Source organism: Dendrobates tinctorius, unplaced genomic scaffold (assembly GCF_039654945.1).
Source record: "Dendrobates tinctorius isolate UK_male_01 unplaced genomic scaffold, ASM3965494v1 ptg000208l, whole genome shotgun sequence".
Lineage (NCBI taxonomy): Eukaryota > Metazoa > Chordata > Amphibia > Anura > Dendrobatidae > Dendrobates > Dendrobates tinctorius.
In genome coordinates, this window is record NW_027361875.1 from 3021003 (window position 1) to 3042451 (window position 21449).

The 21449-nt window shown below is 44.7% G+C and overlaps 1 protein-coding gene across 3 annotated transcripts in view; it reads left to right on the top strand.

Annotated features, from left to right (window-relative positions):
* The window catches only part of EIF2AK4 (eukaryotic translation initiation factor 2 alpha kinase 4), a 184569-nt gene extending 165926 nt beyond the window's left edge, over positions 1-18643 (top strand). For all 3 annotated transcript variants that reach the window (XM_073554166.1, XM_073554169.1, XM_073554168.1), the window contains 8 exons: positions 2758-2844; positions 3736-3848; positions 5344-5402; positions 8301-8398; positions 13698-13766; positions 14361-14405; positions 16954-17069; positions 18063-18643. In XM_073554166.1, the coding sequence (XP_073410267.1) occupies positions 2758-2844; positions 3736-3848; positions 5344-5402; positions 8301-8398; positions 13698-13766; positions 14361-14405; positions 16954-17069; positions 18063-18120 (645 nt within the window). In that variant the 3' untranslated portion in view covers positions 18121-18643. The remainder of the gene's footprint in view (positions 1-2757; positions 2845-3735; positions 3849-5343; positions 5403-8300; positions 8399-13697; positions 13767-14360; positions 14406-16953; positions 17070-18062) is intronic.
* The last annotated feature ends 2806 nt before the right edge of the window (positions 18644-21449 follow it).

The following is a 21449-nucleotide window of genomic DNA, read 5'->3' on the forward strand; positions in this document are numbered from 1 at the left end:
TAGCGTCCTTTATAAGAAGGGAAAATATCCTGTTGGTACCCTATCTAGACGATTTCCTCGTCATAGCAAACGACAAGCAAAATTGCGAAAATGCAGTTACAAAGGTCCTGGAAATATTAACCAGGTTAGGCTGGATGATCATTCTAAAAAAATCCAAATTAACTCCAGTGCAGTCACAAGAATTCCTTGGAATTCAATTGGACTCATTAAAACAGCAGTGCATTCTTCCAGAAAGGAAAGTTGGGGCTATCCAACAAAAAATACAACGGATACAGGCCGGTCGAGCCATATCAGTAAGAAAGGCAATGTCGCTCCTGGACACGTTAACAGCGGTCTGGTGGGCACAAGCCCATATGAGAGAACTACAGTGGCAGATCCTATCCGAACAGGAGAAGGGTCCTTCCAAATTAAATCGGGAGATCATTCTCTCACCTCAAGTGCAGGAGTCATTAAAATGGTGGCTGAGCACCGAAAACTTAAACAGATCAGTGCCCTGGACTACTCAAAACTCCACGGACGCAAGTCAGAGTGGTTGGGGGGCGCACACAGAGAAACGAACCCTACAGGGCCAGTGGGAGCCCAAAATAAGGGATACATCCTCAAATCTAAAAGAACTGGCGGCTGTGAGGCGACCCCTTCCCCTAGTAAAGCGAGAAGTGCAAGGGAGACATGTCACCATATTATCCGACAACAACACGGTCATAGCATACATAAACAGACAAGGGGGTACAAGGTCGGCAACCCTTATGGCAGAGGCCAGGGAATTATTCGCATGGGCGGAAAACAATCTTCTGTCCTTATCAGGTACACATTTAAAGGGGGCAGACAATTATCTTGCCGATTATTTAAGCTGTCATGTACTACACCAGGAAGAATGGTCCCAAGTCAAAAAATATTTGGGGAAATCTGTGCTGCCTGGGGCACACCAGAAGTAGACCTGTTTGCTACCAGGGGAAATCGAAAAGTGGACAGGTTCTACTCCCTAAATCCAAGGGAGCAACCAGAGGGGGTGGATTCGCTACTTCACTGGTGGAAATTTCGTCTGGCCTATGCGTTCCCCCCCGTTTCCATTGATTCCAGTAGTCTTGAAAAAGATCTGACACGACAAAGCTCGAATAATCCTGGTTGCGCCCTTCTGGCCGAAAAGGGCATGGTTCACATGGCTCAGACGTATGTCTATCTCAGACCCATGGATCCTCCCAGATACCCCGAAACTGCTATACCAGGGCCCAGTAGAACACCCCAGGGTTCAAAGGCTGCACCTCCCTGCGTGGAACTTGAGAGGGGACTCCTTCTAGCAAAAGGCTTCTCAGTCCCGTTAGTAACCACCCTGCTTGCTAGCAGAAAGGAGGTAACTTCACGCAATTACCAAAAAATTTGGGAAAAATTCTTGCAGTTCATGGGCCGACAATGGACTGGGATAGCCCAGAAAATACCAATAAAAGAGATCCTAGAGTTCCTCCAGAAAGAACTGGAAAAAGGACTGTCCACAAGCACCCTAAAAGTGCAGGTATCAGCCCTGGGTGCGTTATTTGATCAAACACTGGCTGATCACCCATGGATCTATAGATTCATTCGGGCCTCCTTTACATCCAGGCCCACAAAATTAACATCTAAGGTAGCTCCCTGGGATCTAAATTTAGTATTAAGGGCACTGACAGCGTCTCCATTTGAGCCTATTGCTTCCATCTCAATAAAGTCGCTAATGCTAAAAACAGTACTCCTGGTGGCCCTAACCTCAGCTCGTCGTGTCTGCGAGCTGCAGGCTATATCTGTAAATCCACCATATACCACCTTTTTGGATGATAGAGTGATCAAAAAAACTGATCCAGCCTTCCTACCGAAGGTAAATTCCACAGGGAGCAGGAGATATTTTTGACCTCGTTTTGACCAAACCCCAAATCCCAGGGAGAGAAAACCTTCCATTGCTTAGATGTCAGACGTTGCATGCTTCAATATATAGAAGCCTCAAAATCATGGCGACAGTTTTCAGTCCTTTTTGTCTCCTTTCAGGGGACAAACAGGGGTAAGAAAGCTTCAAAATCAACAATTGCACGATGGCTACGTATGGGTATTGCACTGGCTTATTCTTCTTTAGATCAGACTCCCCCACTGGGTGTAACAGCTCACTCTAGGAGAGCCATAGCCACATCCTGGGCTGAAAGAGCAAATGCTTCGGTTGAGCAGATCTGTAAAGCAGCAGTATGGTCCTCACCATCCACTTTCTTCCGACACTATAGACTAGACCTAGGGCCCTCAAATCTGGCCTTTGGGAGAAAAGTGTTGCCTGCTGTTGTCCCACCCTAGGAGTCTATTCTATCTTTCCTCTCATGTCTGCGGTGCTGTCATGGGGAAGGGAAAAAATGATAATTACCTACCGGTAATTTGATTTTCCAGAGCCATGACAGCACCGCATTGTTCCCGCCCTATCTTGGTGATGGTTGTGTGGTGCACCAGAAAATTTAAAGTTGTATCTGGATATGTAAATCTATGTGAAAAAATATATTAAAAAAAAAAATATAATAAAAGAAAAAGACAGTGACCCTGTTATATAACATGTATGTAAACTAATAAGGCGGTTACCTTTGCATACTCTGAAACAAACTGAGGAGAGAGGTGCCGCCCCCTTCTTATGTCTCTGCTAAAGGTTTCCTGTTTCTTGGAGGCGGATACCATCTCTCATGTCTGCGGTGCTGTCATGGCTCTGGAAAATCAAATTACCGGTAAGTAATTATCATTTTTTCTGCACATCTTCAGTCGCAGGATGAGCTGCAGGAACATTGCAGACTGTCTGGCATCCCTTTTGCTGCTATTGTCTCTGATAAAGAAGGAAGTCACGTCAAGGTAAATAAGGCTAGATGTAATCTGTATGTGTATTTTTAATTGTTTGCTCAAGCCCTGTTCCTGTGAACAAAAAATATTAGACTCATTGAAATTAAATTACAAGTGCAATGTGGAGCAAACCCTTAAAAACTGAATATTACTTTTTTTTCTCTGTTCTATTTCTTGCTTTTCCATCTCAAAATGTCACTAGGGAGCATTTCATAGAAACATTGTGAATAAAAGTTTGGTAGTATACCTTATATATACTTGAGTGATGCCAGGTGATTTAGTAAAGATTAATTTGTACATAGAATTATTTACAAATTGCCATTTTGGGACAAATATCTGAAAAATCTCCAAAGTCCAAAACTTAATTTTTATTCTAAATATTATACCTAAAGAAAAAAAATATTGTTAAAAATGCTGTCATATTTAACTGCTGATTCTGCAGTGTTAATTGTGTGTCTAACCATATTTTTTTTAATTATTTTCTGTCACTAATCACAGTTACTGATGATGATTAGACGACTCCTGTCACAGTTATAATGAGGATGACATTTGTAGACAGTATGCTTTTTGCTTAAATAATACAAAATGTAGAGGAAAAAAAATCACACCAGCAGGCATAGATGGTACTGATTCTTTGGCCATATAATGCTCGGATAATTCATTATGGGATTGGTAGCCCAGCATAGGGAAAGACAGCAGGGTGAAATCTAAAATTGAAGATGGTGATTGATTGAGAAAACAATTTGGGGTTAACTTCTTGTCCTGATAATAAAAATAAAGCTGACACCATGGAAAGTGTGAGTTGCTCTCTCCATAATGCTTCATCACCTCCAGCTGCTCTCACACTGGCTCCGCTAAATGCATGTTGCTATTAACACGTCTAGTTTCTTTGGCTCCTAACAGCTGAAGGCTTTTGAGAAGGAGCGTCAGACCGAGAAGAGAATCCTGGAGTCAGAACTTGTGGATCATCTGTTACAAAAGCTCCGACTTCGAGGGCAAGAAGAACGAAACAACAGGTGCGCATGTATGAATGATATAAGACCTGGATCACACATGACAAGTTGATTCAGTGTTTGCCTATCACATATTATATGAGGGGTGTTGGCTGCCCCTAAGGCTTAAGGTTTATTCCCATGTTACAAAAATTGCGGCATCAAGTCAACATTATACTAATGGGTGATGTGTATTCAATGTATCCCTGCCATCCTACTGTTCACAACTTCTGTCTATGACCCATATCTATCTGCTATTTGTGCTATTCACAATTACTCTTCGCTAGTGATGAGCGAACGTGCTCGCCTAAGGTGTTATCTGCGCATGCTCAGGGGCTAACCGAGTGGCTTTGGCTTACTCAAAGAATATGTTCGAGTCCCTGTGCCTGCAGGAATTCGATACATGTGCTACAGCTGTCTATCAGCCACAAGACATGCATCCATAGGGACTCGAACATATTTTTCGAGCACGCGAAAACACTGTTTGCACCGAGCATGGTCAGGTAACATAACGCGTTATCCCAGCATGTTTGCTCATCTTTACTCTTCACTTTTTGATGAGGCCGAAGACCAGCTTTAACCCATGTTGCATCGGCCCTGTGTTTGAGGGGCTGCATAATATGTGCAAAATAGTGTGTTCACAGAGAGCGGTACCTGTCTGCATAGATCATCACCTAGATAGGTGGTTGTTAGATTATAGTTCGATCCCAACACTAGTAAACCCCACCTTTCTCCAGGACAGACTAGTATCCCCTCTACTCCCCTGATTACAGATCTTCATAGACCAGAATAATACACCCTTAAATTGTTGAGAGGTCTCATTGTAAAATATCTCTTGTAAGCTATCCGATATTAAATGGGAAATCTGCAGAGTTCCAGAAAAAACGTAATTGGCGTCACTGGGCAAAAATTTTATTTTGCTATATGTTCCATATATCTATGACATGGCTTATTTCTATCACCCTTATGTACATTCAATTGTGTTTTTTTTAATAAAATCCATTTTATCTGCTGCCAATCTAGCAGTTCTCTGAATGTTGAGCGCTGTATTACCACGCCCACACCACTGATTAGCAGCTTTCTGTGTATACTGGGCATAGGCAGAAAGCTACCAATCATTGGTGTGGGTGGGGTTATACACAGCTCAGCATTCAGAGAGAGAACTGCTAGATCTGCAGCACACGAAACTTTTTATCAAAACTACAGCAAGCAGCTCAGTAAGTGATACATCACTGGAATCATGGTCTCTGCCCCTGCATCATGCTGATCACAGATGAGGAGGCAAAACCTGGCGACAGATTCCCTTTAATGGTGGACATTCATTCCATAACTTGGAAATATTAAAATATGGGAAAATATTGTTGTTGCACATGTTTTAGGCATCTAAAAGAACAGCATAAACCAGTTTTGACTCTGTGGAATACCCATGCAGTATTACACAGTATCGCAGTGTATAACACGGCTATCCTACTGCTGTGGTGTTATAGTCGCTGTAATGTGGAACTATTTTTCTGTCTAGAGAGATGCCGGATACTCTGTCTGGGCAGAATCCAAAGGGATCATTCTCAAGCACACAGAGTAAGTACTGATCTGCGGTACCATGGTCAGATGGAGTGGGTAGTCGGCTGGCGTGTACTGCTGCCATTACATTAGCCTTCTCGGTGAATGCCTTCTCCTGTGCTAACCACTCTTTGTCTGTTGTGGACAACGCGGCTCATTCTTCCTGATGATTCATGTGGGTCACATGCGGGCTGTTTGTTCATTGTTTTATTAGTTTAAAAAATGGGTGATGTGTAACCCTTTTGTTACTAGAAGTATAGAAGATTTGTTACAATTCAAACTGCACTTATTATCAAATAGATCTTGGACCTGATGAGGATGATCTGCTTACTTTGAAATTGTATCTCAGAATGGCTTTGAGTCTATGAAAAAAATATACAGTATTTAGTATTGTATGCAGTATTTGTATTCAGTTCTGGTGACAGATCCTTTTTAAGGATGGGGATTCAGCACGAAATGACTGTTCAAACCAAGCACCACTTGTTTGGGGGACATAGCGGCTTTGAGGCTATCTAATTATAGCGTTCTGACCTCTGACAGCATCGGGTTAAACTGATAAAATCAGATGTCACTTACCATCCCCCAGTTCAGCTCCGCCTCTTCCTCTCCACTATTGTTCTGTTTACTGGCTTCACTAGTTATGTCACAACTATAGTACAAGTAACTGCTGCAGTCAATCGTTGAGATCAGTGGCTCCATGCAGGGGTGGATTAAGGGTAGCCAGGGCCCGGGGCAGTTCAGACTCTGTGGGCCCCCCTCGTCACGTGACGGGGGTCACGAATCGTAGAGCCACACTCTACATAGAGAATAATGGGGCCTCCAGCACCGACCTCCACCCGCAGAGCCGCACTCCACATAGAGAATGGAGCCTCCAGCACCGACCTCCACCTGCAGAGCCCCACTCCACATAGAGAATAATGGAGCCTCCAGCACCGACCTCCACCTGCAGAGCCCCACTCCACATAGAGAATAATGGAGCCTCCGGCACCGACCTCCACCCACAGAGCCACACTCCACATAGAGAATAATGGAGCCTCCAGCACCGACCTCCACCCGCAGAGCCACACTCCACATAGAGAATAATGGAGCCTCCGGCACCGACCTCCACCCGCAGAGCCACACTCCACATAGAGAATAATGGAGCCTCCGGCACCGACCTCCACCCGCAGAGCCGCACTCCACATAGAGAATAATGGGGCCTCCAGCACCGACCTCCACCCGCAGAGCCACACTCCACATAGAGAATAATGGAGCCTCCGGCACCGACCTCCACCCGCAGAGCCGCACTCCACATAGAGAATAATGGAGCCTCCGGCACCGACCTCCACCCACAGAGCCACACTCCACATAGAGAATAATGGGGCCTCCAGCACCGACCTCCACCCGCAGAGCCGCACTCCACATAGAGAATAATGGGGCCTCCAGCACCGACCTCCACCCGCAGAGCAGCACTCCACATAGAGAATAATGGAGCCTCCAGCACCGACCTCCACCCGCAGAGCCACACTCCACATAGAGAATAATGGAGCCTCCAGCACCTACCTCCACCCGCAGAGCCGCACTCCACATAGAGAATAATGGAGCCTCCAGCACCGACCTCCACCCGCAGAGCCACAATCCACATAGAGAATAATGGAGCCTCCAGCACCTACCTCCACCCGCAGAGCCGCACTCCACATAGAGAATAATGGAGCCTCCAGCACCGACCTCCACCCGCAGAGCCACAATCCACATAGAGAATAATGGAGCCTCCAGCACCTACCTCCACCCGCAGAGCCGCACTCCACATAGAGAATAATGGGGCCTCCAGCACTGACCTCCACCTGCAGAGCCGCACTCCACATAGAGAATAATTGAGCCTCCAGCACCTACCTCCACCCGCAGAGCCACACTCCACATAGAGAATAATGGAGCCTCCAGCACCGACCTCCACCCGCAGAGCCGCACTCCACATAGAGAATAATGGAGCCTCCAGCACCGACCTCCACCCGCAGAGCCGCACTCCACATAGAGAATAATGGGGCCTCCAGCACCGACCTCCACCCGCAGAGCCACACTCCACATACATGGCTGCTCTCAGTGCTCTGTGCTGTGCGCACAGGACCTGTGATGAGGTCACAGGAGGGGAGGAGACAGGGGTCACATGATCGGGGGCCCTGACACCTTCCCTCCTGTGATCTCATCACAAGCCTTTGCACGCTACCAGCAGCACCAGCGTTCACGCTACTTGTAGATGCTGCTGGTAGCAGAGCACATAATGCCGCCCCCACGGTCACTCACTTTTAGGTGGGGAGAAGATGGAGTGCCATTGCAGCAGCCAGCAGGAATGTGGTGGGGGCCCCCTTAGAAGCTCTTGTGGTGGGGGCCCCGGGGCTGAAGCCCCGCCTGCCCTGCCTATAATCCGGCCCTGCGCAGTGGCGGATTATAATGGGGCAATTTACTGGCCTGGGCTGTGGGCCTCTTAACCCCACTGGGCCCGGGGCAACTGCCCAAATTGACCTCATTATAATCCGCCACTGGCTCCATGTCACCACATTGCTGATCTCATTGATTAGCTGCAGCTGTGACGTGTGCTGTATTCGTGACACCACCGCTGAAGCGATTAAATGCATGTCCGACAGGGTGAGTGACATTGAATTTTATTATTGTAACCCAGGACTGGCCATTGGCATGCCACTGGAAAACCCCAGTGATGACTTTTTAGTGTCCAGAATTGTTTCTTCATTTGCCTGAAATTGTTGTGTATTCAGATGTGCCAATAAGATGATCAGTGCCGCCCTGCTCAACCTTGTGCCAGTGATAGTAGTTGATTCCCCCGGTTCTGTGGCGCTTTTCTTCTGTAACATTTCCGGGCTTTATTCCCCAGCCTGAGTGTGCGCTGTGTGTATTGTCACTCGTTTGTTCTCTATATGACAGGTACGTTTGAGACGCACAGCAGTGTCGTGATCCCCAGCGTCAGTATCATTGCCCCAGAAAGGCTTTCTGCCAGTGTAAAACGGCGTTATGAAACTCAGGTAAGCGCAGGTTGATCCAGGGACTAAATCTTTTCCTGAATTAAATTTTCCTAATTTTGTTGATAATGAGCAAGCCGTTTGTAAACAAAGTTGAATACAACTGCCATTGTCATAGGGCTTCATGGAAATTTGTGGTTGTGAACCATTAAGCAAGGGAATGTCACACTGCCAGTCACAAATAGTGAATGCGCAGGAATCCAGGAAGTTAGGATTTCTGACACCTGCAGGCCACTTATGTGACAACTTGTGTCGTTATCTTGTGTCCCACAATCATTGGTTATAACGTTACATTAGGGCAACATTGAGATCTTATGCATCCCGACCGCTGCAGCCTTTGATTGTCCAGTGCATCATCATAAAGCATTAGATGAAAAACTGCTTCAGTCCCCTGACCACTGCAGCCAATCACAGGTACCAGTGGCTGCAGTGCAGAGACCCTGATTCCAGGGATGTCACTTATTAGGCTGCGTGCTGTAGTTTCAGTGCAATCGGTGTTTTATCAGCAGGAAATTATCACCACCGGACTAGGCCTAAGTGCAGTCCAGTCAGGTTAATTATTATTATTTATTATTATAGCGCCATTTATTCCATGGCACTTTACATGTGAGGAGGGGGTATACATAATACATACAAGTACAGTAATCTTAATACAAGTCACGACTGGTACAGGAGGAGAGAGTACCCTGCCCGCGAGGGCTCACAATCTACAAGGGATGGGCGAGGATACAGTAGGCAAGGGTAGAGCTGGTCGTGCATTAGTTTGGTGGATCGGTGGTTACTGCAGGTTGTAGGCTTGTCGGAAGAGGTAGGTCTTCAGGTTCTTTTTGAAGGTTTCCATGGTAGGCGAGAGTCTGATATGTTGTAGAGAGTTCCAGAGTAGGGGGGATGCGCGGGAGAAATCTTGTATGTGATTGTGAGAAGAGGGGAGAAGGAGATCTTGTGAGGATCGGAGGTTGCGTGCAGGTAAGTACCGAGAGACGAGGTCACAGATGTATGGAGGACTCAGGTCGTGGATGGCTTTCGTATGTCATGGTTAGGGTTTTGAACTGGAGTTTTTGTGTAATGGGTAGCCAGTGCAGGGATTGACAGAGGGGAGAGGCCGGGGAATAGCCGGGGGGGGGGGGGGGGGGAACAGGTGGATTAGTCGGGCAGCAGAGTTTAAAATAGATTGGAGGGGTGCGAGTGTGTTAGAGGGGAGGCCACAGAGCAGGAGGTTGCAGTAGTCAAGGCGGGAGATGATGAGGGCATGGACTAGGGCTTTTGCAGCTTCATGGTTGAGGAATGTACGGATCCGTGAAATATTTTTGAGTTGAAGTCGGCAGGAAATGGAAAGGGCTTGGATATGTGGTTTGAAAGAGAGATCAATGTCAAGGATAACCCCGAGACAGCGAGCTTGTGGGACTGGAGAGAGTGGGCAGCCGTTTACTTTAATGGATAGGTCCGTTGGGGGGTGTGTGAGATGGGGGAAAGATGATGAATTCTGTTTTGTCCATATTAAGTTATGGAAATCTAGCGGATAAGAAAGATGAAATAGCAGACAGACATTGAGGGATTCTGTTTAGTAGGGAGGTGATATCTGGTCCAGAGATGTAGATCTATGTGTCATCAGCATAGAGGTGATACTGAAAGCTGTGAGATTCTATGAGCTGTCCGAGGCCGAAGGTGTAGATGGAGAAGAGCAGGAGCCCTAGGACTGAACCTTGCGGGACTCCAACGGATAGGGGGTGCGGTGAGGAGGTGGTGTGCGAGTGGGAGACGCTGAATGTCCGGTCTGTTAGGTATGACGTGATACAAGATAGGGCCAAGTCTGTGATGCCAAGAGATGAGCGGGTCTGTAGTAATAGGGAATGGTCCATTGTGTCAAAGGCAGAGGACAGGTCCAGGAGGAGGAGGAGGACAGAATAGTGTCACTTGGCCTTGGCAGTTAATAGGTCATTGGTGACCTTAGTTAGGGCAGTTTCAGTGGAGTGTTGTGGCCGAAAGCCAGCTTGTGAGTGGTCAAGGAGGGAGCAAGAAGAGAGGTGGGAGGACAGTTCAAGATGGGTGTGTTCCAGTAGTTTTGAGGCATAGGGGAGAAGTGATATAGGGCGATAGCTAGATACAGTGGATAGGTCAAGAGAGGGCTTTTTGAGGATAGGTGTGATTGAGGCATGTTTAAAGCTTGAGGGGAAAACACCAGTTGTTGTCTGATGTTATCAATCTTCTTGAAAAATGAGGCAAAGTCTTCAGCTGAGTGGGGAGGGAGGAGGTGCTTGGGGATGGAGGAGAGAATAGAAAGTGTTGAATAACTGTTTAGAGTTGTAAGACAGGGAGGATATGAGAGATGAGAAGTAGGTTTGTTTTGCTGCAGCGTGTGTGGCCTTGGAAGTAGTGAGGGACTGTTTGAATGCGATGAAGTCCTCATTGGAGTGGGATCTTTTCCATCTCCGCTCAGCAGCCCTGGAAGCCCGCCTCAGTAGTTTGGTCAGGCTGGTGTGCCAGGGCTGTCTGTTGATTTTGCGAGCTTTGGTATGTGTGAGAGGGGCAACTGATTCCAAAGCTACAGCTATTGTGGTGTTATATAGAGCGGCATCTGCATTGTGTAGTGAACTTATGTCTGTAAGAGGGAGGAGGGATTCAAACAGTGAGTGTAGATTGAGATGTTTAAGATCTCTGCGAGGGTGTGCAAGTTTGTGGGGTGGGGATTGTGGACCTGGAGAGGGAAGAGAATGTAATTAGGTTGTGGTCAGAAAAAGGAAGAGGTGAAATAGAGAGGTTAGATAGGGAGCAGAGGCGGGTGAAGATGAGGTCTAGTGTGTGGCCATCTTTGTGAGTGGCTGCAGAAGACCATTGAGTGAAGCCGAAGGAGGAAGTGAGGGATAGTTTGGTGGCAGCTGAGAGGGAAGTGTCAATGGGGATGTTGAAGTCGCCCAAGATGATAGTGGGGATGTCAGTAGAAAGGAAATGAAGTTGCCAGGTGGTGAAGGGGTCAAAGAAGGTGGGGTAACCGAGGTTGGCAGTGGGATTGGGGTAAAGGAGCAGATATCAGACAGGAGCAAGCCAACTCCTCCACCACGTTTGTTGCTGGGGCAAGGGGTGTGAGAGAGATGGAATCTACCATACGAGAGTGCAGCAGGAGAGGCTGTGTCAAAGGGGGTGAGCCAGGTTTTGGTGATGGCGAGGAAGGAAAGTTTGTTAGTAATAAAAAAAGATCATGGATGAAGGAAAGTTTGTTGCAGACAGAGCGAGTGTTCCACAGAGCTCCTGTTAGTGGAACTGGGGAAGCTGGGGCCGGGCGAATGGGTATAAGGTTGGAGAGGTTACGGAAAGTTGTGATTTAGTGTGTATGGGAGGTAGAAACGACTGTGGGAATGTGGTGAGGAGGACCAGGACTTGGAGAGATATCACCGGCAGTGAGGAGCAGAGAGAGTGTTAGCAGGTGGGAGCACGAGAGGGCTGTCTGTGTTTCGAGACAGAGGATTGTATGTTGAGAAACAGATCTGAGGAAGAGGTGAGATGGATGGGGAGGATTGAAGAAGAGATGAACTGTTACTTGCTTGGTGTAGGAATTAGGAGGGTTAGCAGAAAGTGAAGGATTATAGGGGTCAGTGAAAACAAACAGAAACATTGCTTACAATGACTAATCTGTGTAACCCTGCCCCCACCACTGATTGGCAGTTTCCTGTATACAGGCTGCCGATCAGTGGTGTGGGCGGAGTCATACCCAGCTCAGCATTTGAGCACTGCTACATTTAGGCTATGTGCACATGTTGCGGATTCTGCTGCGGATCCGCAGCGTTTCAGGCTCTGCGGGTCTGCAGCAGATGTAGCTGCGTTGTACAGTACCATTGTTTTCAATGGTAAAATGAAAAATGCTGTGCACATGCTGCGGATTTTTCCGTGCGGGTTTAAATCCGCAGCATGTCAATTCTTTGTGCGGAATCCGCAGCGGTTTCACACCTTCTCCATTGTAGAGATGTGAAACCGCAGGGCTAAACCACAGGCTAATCCGCAGGATTTACCTGCAGAGTTTTCCAAATCCGCGTGGAAAAATCCGTAGCACCTTTCACTATGTGTGCACATAGCCTTACAGCAGAGATAACCGAGATTCTATGAAAATTGCACCAAGCAGCCCAATAAGTGATACATCGTTGGCGTCGCTGCCCCTACAATATACTGCTATCAGATTACATAGCAACAAACCGCTGACAGTTTTATTTTAAGTGGCTTACAGTAGAACGTGTGTTTGTGGTGTCATCAGTAGCAGTGCAACTAGTTACTGCCTTATTCAGTTCCCCGAATTAGTGCTAGTCACAGCGCACCCATTGATAACTACCCATTCCTGCTAGAGGAGGATGCATGCAAGTGCCTTTCCCTCTTTTCTTGCTAATTGCCAGATCGAAGGGAGGGAGAAATATGACTGCAGGATCAGATTATTTGTATCTATGTAGTTACAAAGGAACCATTGACACAGAGGGATAATGGAAAGGCTGGTTGAGTATAGGACTTTCAAAAAAATGTTTTGTCTAGAAGCCGTACAACGTAATGAAACTAAACAGATGTTTAGACTGCACACTGTGCCTGTCCTGGGCTGCTCGTAAATCTGGAAGAGTTGGATTGTCCTTCTGTCTTGGCTTCCTTCTCCAAAAGAGGAGACTGCACTGTAGGATCACATTACACCTTACATTGTTGGCTTCTCTAGTGGAGACAGAGCAGGAAGCCAACAATCATAGAAAATGACTGCACTTAAGGAGAGAATTAATTGTGTCATTTAGGTCAGTCTATTCTCTGATGAATGTGTTACCCAGTTTTTGCAGAGTGTGGATTAAAAATGAGTAAAAAAAAAGTAAGGTAGCAACTTTGTGTTTATACTGATCTTGTATCTTATGAAAATTATAATAGATAGTTACTCCATGTTATAGCTGGATTAGATTTCAGGTTCAGACTCTGAAAGATGCAACAAACTTTAAAAAGTTCTTCTTAAAAAGAAGCTGTAATGTGCAAAAGTGTTATTCGCCTTCATATATAGACTATATATAGAATATTGACAAGGATTAGAAAAGCACCTGTCCATGGTTGTAGCTGGTATTGCAGCTCTAGTGCCCGGAGGTGAATGGGGCTGAGGTTCCGTACCACACATAAAGGCATGAAGCAGTCCACCGTAGTCAGCCTACATGGCTCATGTGCCTGGTTTCGTCGGAGAGGGGGCGCCACATTGCCTGTTACATGCAGTACCTCATTTTTAATGTGTGGTTGAATTCTCATGAGAACATCTATTTGGGACATTTTTTCATTAACTATTTCATATTAATTTTTGCAGGTTCTTTCTAAACTTCAGGCTTCTATCACAAACTTCCAGCAAAGAAACACAGAAATTGAAATTTTGGCAGTAAGTAAACACTTTTTCTGTGAGTAAGAAGTTCGACCTCAGAGGGCATTATTATCAGCTGGCACCGTACCATAGGTGGACATTTTGTATTTCATTGTGACCATCAGAAGTTTTACTTTGAAGAGAATTATGCTTCTTCTAGTAGTCATGTTCAAACACCATATGCTTCTGTGCTGCTTTAAACTTCACTTAAGAAAAAAAAAACCCTCAAAAATTGGAGGCTCGGATATTGCTTTTCTAATGGCTGCACAAGAAGTAGCTATATTATAGGTAAGTGTCCCGGTTTTGGACCTGTAAACGTTCAGTAAAAAAATTAATTCTCCATTATGACCAGTACAGTGGCCAAGAACAAAACGTAGGTCTAATTCTATTTAATAGTGATCCATATAAATATTAGGTGCATGAAGACTATTGAATGAACACGGAAACGGAGCCCCTTTGTAGCAGCCCCCCCCTCATTACATCCATACACTTCCAGTATTCCTTTGAATTGTGATTGTCTACATCATTAACTTTACTGCCCAACAATTGTCTGAAATGTTAGTTGTTCCTATTAAGACACAATTTGTTTTATATTTTATTTTATTCTTCTAGGTTGATCTACCAAAAGAAGTAATACAAAGTTTATTGGCATTGGAGGTAAGTAATTCTGAGGTAGTGAAGGTTCAGCCACCATGTCGAGGGTTGGAGAGGACCTGACCTTATTGGTACAGTCACTAATACACACTAAAAGTATAGTGAATATGAGGAACAAACATGACATTTGTGAAGCAATTTCCGCTACTACGTAGTACACACCAGTACCTATAGCATCCTGCTCTTGCCTAGCCCAGCATATCAAGCGGACACCTTTGGGAACATATACAGTACAGACCAAAAGTTTGGACACACCTTCTCATTCAAAGAGTTTTTTTTATTTTCATGACTATGAAAATTGTAGATTCACTCTGAAGGCATCAAAACTATGAATTAACACATGTAGAATTATATAATTAACAAAAAAGTGTGAAACATCTGAAAATATGTCTTATATTCTAAGTTCTTCAAAGTAGCCACCTTTTGCTTTGATTACTACTTTGCACACTCTTGGCATTTTCTTGATGAGCTTCAAGAGGTAGTCACCGGAAATGGTCTTGCAACAGTCTTGAAGGAGTTCCCAGAGATGCTTAGCACTTGTTGGCCCTTTTGCCTTCACTCTGCGGTCCAGCTCACCCCAAATCATCTCGATTGGGTTCAGGTCTGATGACTGTGGAGGCCAGGTCATCTGGCGTAGCACCCCATCACTGTCCCTCTTTGTCAAATAGCCCTTACACAGCCTGAAGGTGTGTTTGGGGTCATTATCCTAATGAAAAATAAAAGATGGTCCAACTAAACGCAAACCGGATGGAACAGCATGCCGCTGCAAGATGCTGTGGTAGCCATGTTGGTTCAGTATGCCTGCAATTTTGAATAAATCCCCAACAGTGTCACCAGCAAAGCACCCCCACACTATCACACCTCCTCCTCCATGCTTCACGGTGGGAACCAGGCATGTAGAGTCCATCCGGGTCACCTTTTCTGCATCTCACAAAGACACTGTCGCTGGAACCAAAGATCTCAAATTTGGACTCATCAGACCAAAGCACAGATTTCCACTGGTCTAATGTCCATTCCTTGCGTTCTTTAGCCCAAACAAGTCTCTTCTGCTTGTTGCCTGTTCTTAGCAGTGGTTTCCTAGCAGCTATTATACCATGAAAGCCTGCTGCACAAAGTCTCCTCTTAATAGTTGTTGTAGAGATGTGTCTGCTGCTAGAACTCTGTGTGGTATTGCTCTGGTCTCTATTCTGAGCTGCTGTTAACCTGCGATTTCTGAGCCTGGTGACTAGGATGAACTTATCCTCCGCAGCAGAGGTGATTCTTGGTCTTCCTTTCCTGGGGCGGTCCTCATGTGAGCCAGTGTCTTTGTAGCGCTTGATGGTTTTTGCCACTGTACTTGGGGACACTTTCAAAGTTTACCCAATTTTTCAGACTGACGGACCTTCATTTCTTATAAAGTAATGATGGCCACTCGTTTTTCTTTGCTTAGCTGCTTTTTTTCTAGCCATAATACAAATTCTAACAGTCTATTCAGTAGGACTATCACCTGTGTATCCACCAGACTTCTGCACAACACAATTGATGGTCCCAACCCCATTTATAAGGTAAGAAATCCCACTTATTAAACCTGACAGGGCACACCTGTGAAGTAAAAAACCATTTCCGGTGACTACCTCTTGAAGCTCATCAAGAGAATGCCAAGACTGTGCAAAGCAGAAAGCAAAAGGTGGCTACTTTGAAAAACCTAGCATATAAGACATATTTTCAGTTGTTTCACACTCTTTTGTTAATTATATAATTCCACATGTGCTAATTCATAGTTTTGATGGCTTCAGAATGAATCTACAATTTTCATAGTCATGAAAATAAAGAAAACTCTTTGAATGAGAAGGTGTGTCCAAACTTTTGGTCTGTACTGTATACACAATTTTCTTTTAATTATTACCTATTTTATGTATTTAGGAAAGATCATTCATGAACAAATTTCATATCACAACAAAGTTCAATTTGGATTTGATCAGAGAATAACATGGATGATCATTCAGTAGCAGAGATTAGGGTGGTAGATGGTGAGGTTAGAACAAGCTCACTGACTGACTGATTTACTGTTCACTCATTCTACTGTGTACAATAATACTTAGAGGCTGTAGTACCTCAACTGTTCATAATGTTTATGAAACGAGATTTCAAAAAGAGCAGGCCATCATTTATGTCTGTGACAAATGTGTCTGAGTGTCAGTACCGCAATAGGGAAAAAGGTGCATGGATGAGTACTGAAATATTAAAGGGATAATCCAGCTCTGGTCCTGTGCGGAAGCAGCACGTATTGTACCCTTGTCCCATTCTTTAGAATTGGCCAGGAGTGTAATACCTGTCACTTGAGACATCAGATTGCTGCAGATGTGACATTGATTCTCTGAGCAATGACAGAGGAGCACTTCAAAAATCCATGACATTCTGCAATTTTATAAAAATAAAAAAAAAAAACTAATCTGACCTAAGGGTTTATTGCTAGATAGCATGGCTTCTGTTGCAATGGCCTAGGTGGCAGCTATGTAGCTGTTTAATTTGTAATAGAACTGATTTATTATTTCATCTGCTTTCTTTATAGTTTACAGACGAACAAGCATTTAATGCATCGGTGAAGCAGCTCATGTCGAAATTACCAAAACAGAGATACCTAAAGCAAATATTCGACGAAATTAATACTATAAAGATTGAGAAGCGGTGAGTATCTCTCCAGTGTTCACATCCTTAATAGTCACTCATAGAAAATAATCCTAGTGAAAGCCATGGTGGTGCATAGCCGTCTTAAGTTAGTCCACATTGATAGTTATAAACTGGTAATATCGGGTGGCAAGAATCCATAGCTGATCTGTGTGCTATATTTATATATATATTATGGACTATAAAGCTGCTAACACTTTTCACACGTAGCTGAGACACTTACACAGGTAGATTCATTCAAGTGAATGGGTCTTTGCATATGTCAGTGTGTTTCTACGGACCGTGTGTCTGTGGCCAAAACACACCACGTCAGTTTTTTATTTCTTTTATTAGCAGCAGCACATGCTGAAAAATGTCCCACACGTGCTCACTTGAAGCATCCGTGTGACATGTACCGTCACCTAGGAATCGCGCTGTTCCTTGGCACCGGGTTCGGAAGACTGCTCACATCATTGTCCCCCTACTCTGCCTGCAATCAGTGCGAGCAGGGGACAATGTTGACAGTTGTATTCAAGTGTAAAATTAAGAATAAAATAAAAACAAAAAACCATTATACTCACCTTAACACCTAATCCCTTGAAGCCATTGTCCCCTGTAAAAAACAATAATTAAAAAATAAAATGCTATCCTTACCTATCTGACGTTGAGCGCTTACCTCAAGTCACAGGCGTCAGCTCATGTGATTACTACTTCCCATCAGCCTACGCCTGCTGCCACTGATAACAGCGAGAGCAGGCACGGTGCTATAATTAAATAAAAAAAAGTGGATTTCCCTGTATTTTTAATAACCAGATAGGCATGTCTGTCAGCGATTGGAGTAGCATTTCTGGTGTACAAAGCGTCAGCATTTTGACAGGCCTAACGCAAACTGACAAAAAAGAAAAATGTCAAGTGTCTGCAAAAACCTTGTGACTATTCAAGATTCTTTTCCAGCACAGAGTCACATACGCTTAAGTGAGGCTGTAATTATATTTTTCTTTATGTGCCTCTTAGGGTGCCGGTACTTGTGCTGTACAGTTATCGAGAAGATTACTACAAGATTCTGTTCTAAGTCCTCTCCAGCCTTGGATGGATGTGCAATCTTACCTTTTGTATTATTCTCAGGTTTGAGGATCCTTGAACCGTTACTGCCTGAACCCCATTTCAGTAAATTTACAATAACTTGGGACCAGTCATATTAATGATGTGCTGGAACCACAATGACTGTGATACTGGTGCATTGTGAGCCTCACTGTGAACGCTTACCCAGAAGTAATATAGCAATTTCATTTACAGACACACAAATGTTTTTTTTTTTATTGTTTTATATACATTCCTATTTACTTGGCCTGTATAAATATACAGATTTTGGCAAAAAAAATGCAATCGTTATAAATCCTTATGAACAATTATTCATTCTGCTAGTGATTTTAGTGTTTTGTTAGGATGTAAAAAGAAAAAAGCACATGAAAAAAAACGGATACATTACATGAATAAACTGAAAATCCATAAGTGTGTAAACAAATAGAAACAAAGTACCAAACTGTTCCAGTCAGTGGCAACTACTTTATAATAAAGTCCAATCACAATTCTCAGATTGATACATGTGTATCTTACAAGATTAGTTGTTTTTTTGTTTTTGAGGGGCTGATGGGAGAATCTTATTTATGGGCAGTTTTATATAATATTCACACATTGGCAATTGCACTAGATATACAGGAGTTTCTTACTGTCACACATTGCAGACTTCTGATGATGACCGAATCGTGATGTGTGCCCACATTTCTTCTGTATTCCCCCATGCGGGTGGACTGTTGTGACTGCACTCTGCTTCTCTCAATTTTATTTTGAGAGAAGCAGAGTCTAGTTGGCATGTGGCAAAGAGAATCGTGACCTTGTGTGCATCGCACACTGCCAGGATCCGGCAGTCAGTGACTGCAGACTTTTCTTCTGAGACCACACAATGCCCTTGATATTAGTTTAGGTTGTTGATGTTCAGTGTAATATCCAGGTTTCTAAGGTAACGTAACCTGCGTAGGTTTTCTAATATTACTCTTAACAAATGCTGAGGTGAGAAATTTGCTTTTCGAATTGGACAATTCTCCCAATGAGCAGGTGTTGAAATCCATGCAAAGGATCCGTTCTCCTGTTTTGTATCAAGCAGAATTAGTCAGATCTGAGAGTTGGGCATTTTATTGTAGGTCTTTGATTCTCATACTGAAGACTAGGTAGATTTTTTTTTTTTTTAAAGTTACCCATATCACAAACAATGGCAAGGTTCCAAAACTGTAGGAAATGTTTCCCAGTTTGATTGTGGACTGTGATGTATAGACTGACTGTGGATCCAGTCAGTCCAGGAGATCTGGATCCAGTCCTTACTCAGATGTGAAACATGTGTGAACCAGGCCTAACCTTCACACTACAAATTCTGGGGTGACTCAAGCAGAAACACTAACACAGCAGTAAAAAAAAATATTCTGGCATTGGTGTTTTTTTTTCTCCATGCCATTTACTGATTGGATTTAATTCTCTTTATGCTTGATAGATCAGATGATTCTGAAAGTGACGATACCAAATGTGTATTTTTTTTGTTTTATGTTGAGGGTGAATCGGGGGGATTTGAACTGTTTTTAAAAACTTTTTGCATGCTTCAGTAGTCTCCATGGGAGACTAGAAGCTGCAGTTGTCTGATCAGCTCTGCTATAGAAGCGATGGTCAGATTGCCTGTGTGTAGCAGAAATCTCACTTGCTATGTGCTCTGACCACCGGGTGGCGCTCATAGCAATCTGTCAATGATGACCACAGGGGTCTCCTGCAGACCCCAGGTTGTCATGCCAACCCATTGGTGATCTGCAGTCATGTGACACGGGCACCGATGGCTGGGACTAGGGACACACAGTAGCATGAAAGGGCCCACCATGAGTCACTTCCATGTCAGTGATGAGGCAGAACACAGCACAGAAGGAGAGCAGCAAAATGCCTGCTCCCCTGCCTGATGGAGAGTCTGCATGCTGGTAGCACAGTGACCAGTTGCAGAGTCTCCCTCCGGCACTGTACGGTGCAGGCTTACTGATCTGTCAGGCTACAGTTTTCTTCACTCCATGGTAGCTTGGATTGGATCAGGGCAGGCACGCTGGGTCCTAGTGCCCACATAGCATTTCACTCCAGATACTTCCTGGTCCTGCTGCAAACTTCATCGGTAAGTAGGCATTTATTAGATTGCTTAAATGAAGGCATGTCATGGTCACTGGGGGGTGAATGTGAGAGGATGGGGGTAGGAAGAGGGCACCGGGGGAATGTGAGAGGATGAGGGTATTGTGAGGCTGAGGGGCAACAGGACACTTGGGGGGGGGGGGGGGGGATTTTGAAATTATTTTACCTTTTAGTTATATTACATGCCATCCATCATATAATAGTTGCTGTCTAGTGGGCTGGAGATAGGGAGGTCGGGGGCTTTTTATACTCATCAGCTGGGTCTTTTATGAGTATTGGTATATGAAGCCCCCATATAGCAGACATGAGCTGCATCACATTTAAAGCACCACTCCAGCATTTGTTAATTTCACTGCTGGAGTGACGCCTTAAAATCAAAGACCTCTACCGACTGCTACTTACCTTCCAGCGTTTTCACATCTGCTCTGTCTTACAGTTTGTGACCTTCCGGCTGTTCCAGTGTTTTATGGAGTGGTGCTGAGGTCACTAATTAATGTTCGTCTATGAGAGCCTCGTTCTGGCTCTCAGACATACATTTAGCACTTGTGACGTAGCTTCTAACTTCTGGCCAGTCAGATGATTGCCTGCTGACATCAGTGATGCTGGGGGTCATTGTTACTGTACATGAGGGGACTCTGGATACATTATTAAATGTCAAGAGGGCACTAAAGTATTATTGTTTTTGTGCACCAGTAGTAAAGCTCCCGGATGGCAGAGGGTGCTGAGTCTGCTTTCAGTCAGGGGCGCAATTACAACTGCCTCTACACACAGAGCAGTGCCGGCACCGCCCCTATGACTGGAAGAGCGAGGCTGCCTGGAGGAATAAACTTAATTTCCCCAACCGGCAGCGGGACTCTGTGTGGGTGCTGCACGGTGTCTGAACACAACTATTATACGTGTTTTGGAGGAGCAGTGGGGACACTATTCTATGTATAGGGGAACTCTGGGGGACATCATATTGTATGTACAGGAGCTGTGGGCCCATTATACTGTTTACAGGGGAACTGTGGGGGATATCATACTGTATTAATGGGAACTGTGGGCACCCCATACTGTGAATGCATTATAATGTATATAGTGGAGCTCTGTCAGCATAAGACTGCGTATAGGTGAGCTGTACATGGGGAGAACTTAGGGGACAGTATTAAATGTTAAGAGGATACTTAAACATTGATTATAAGGGCCCTC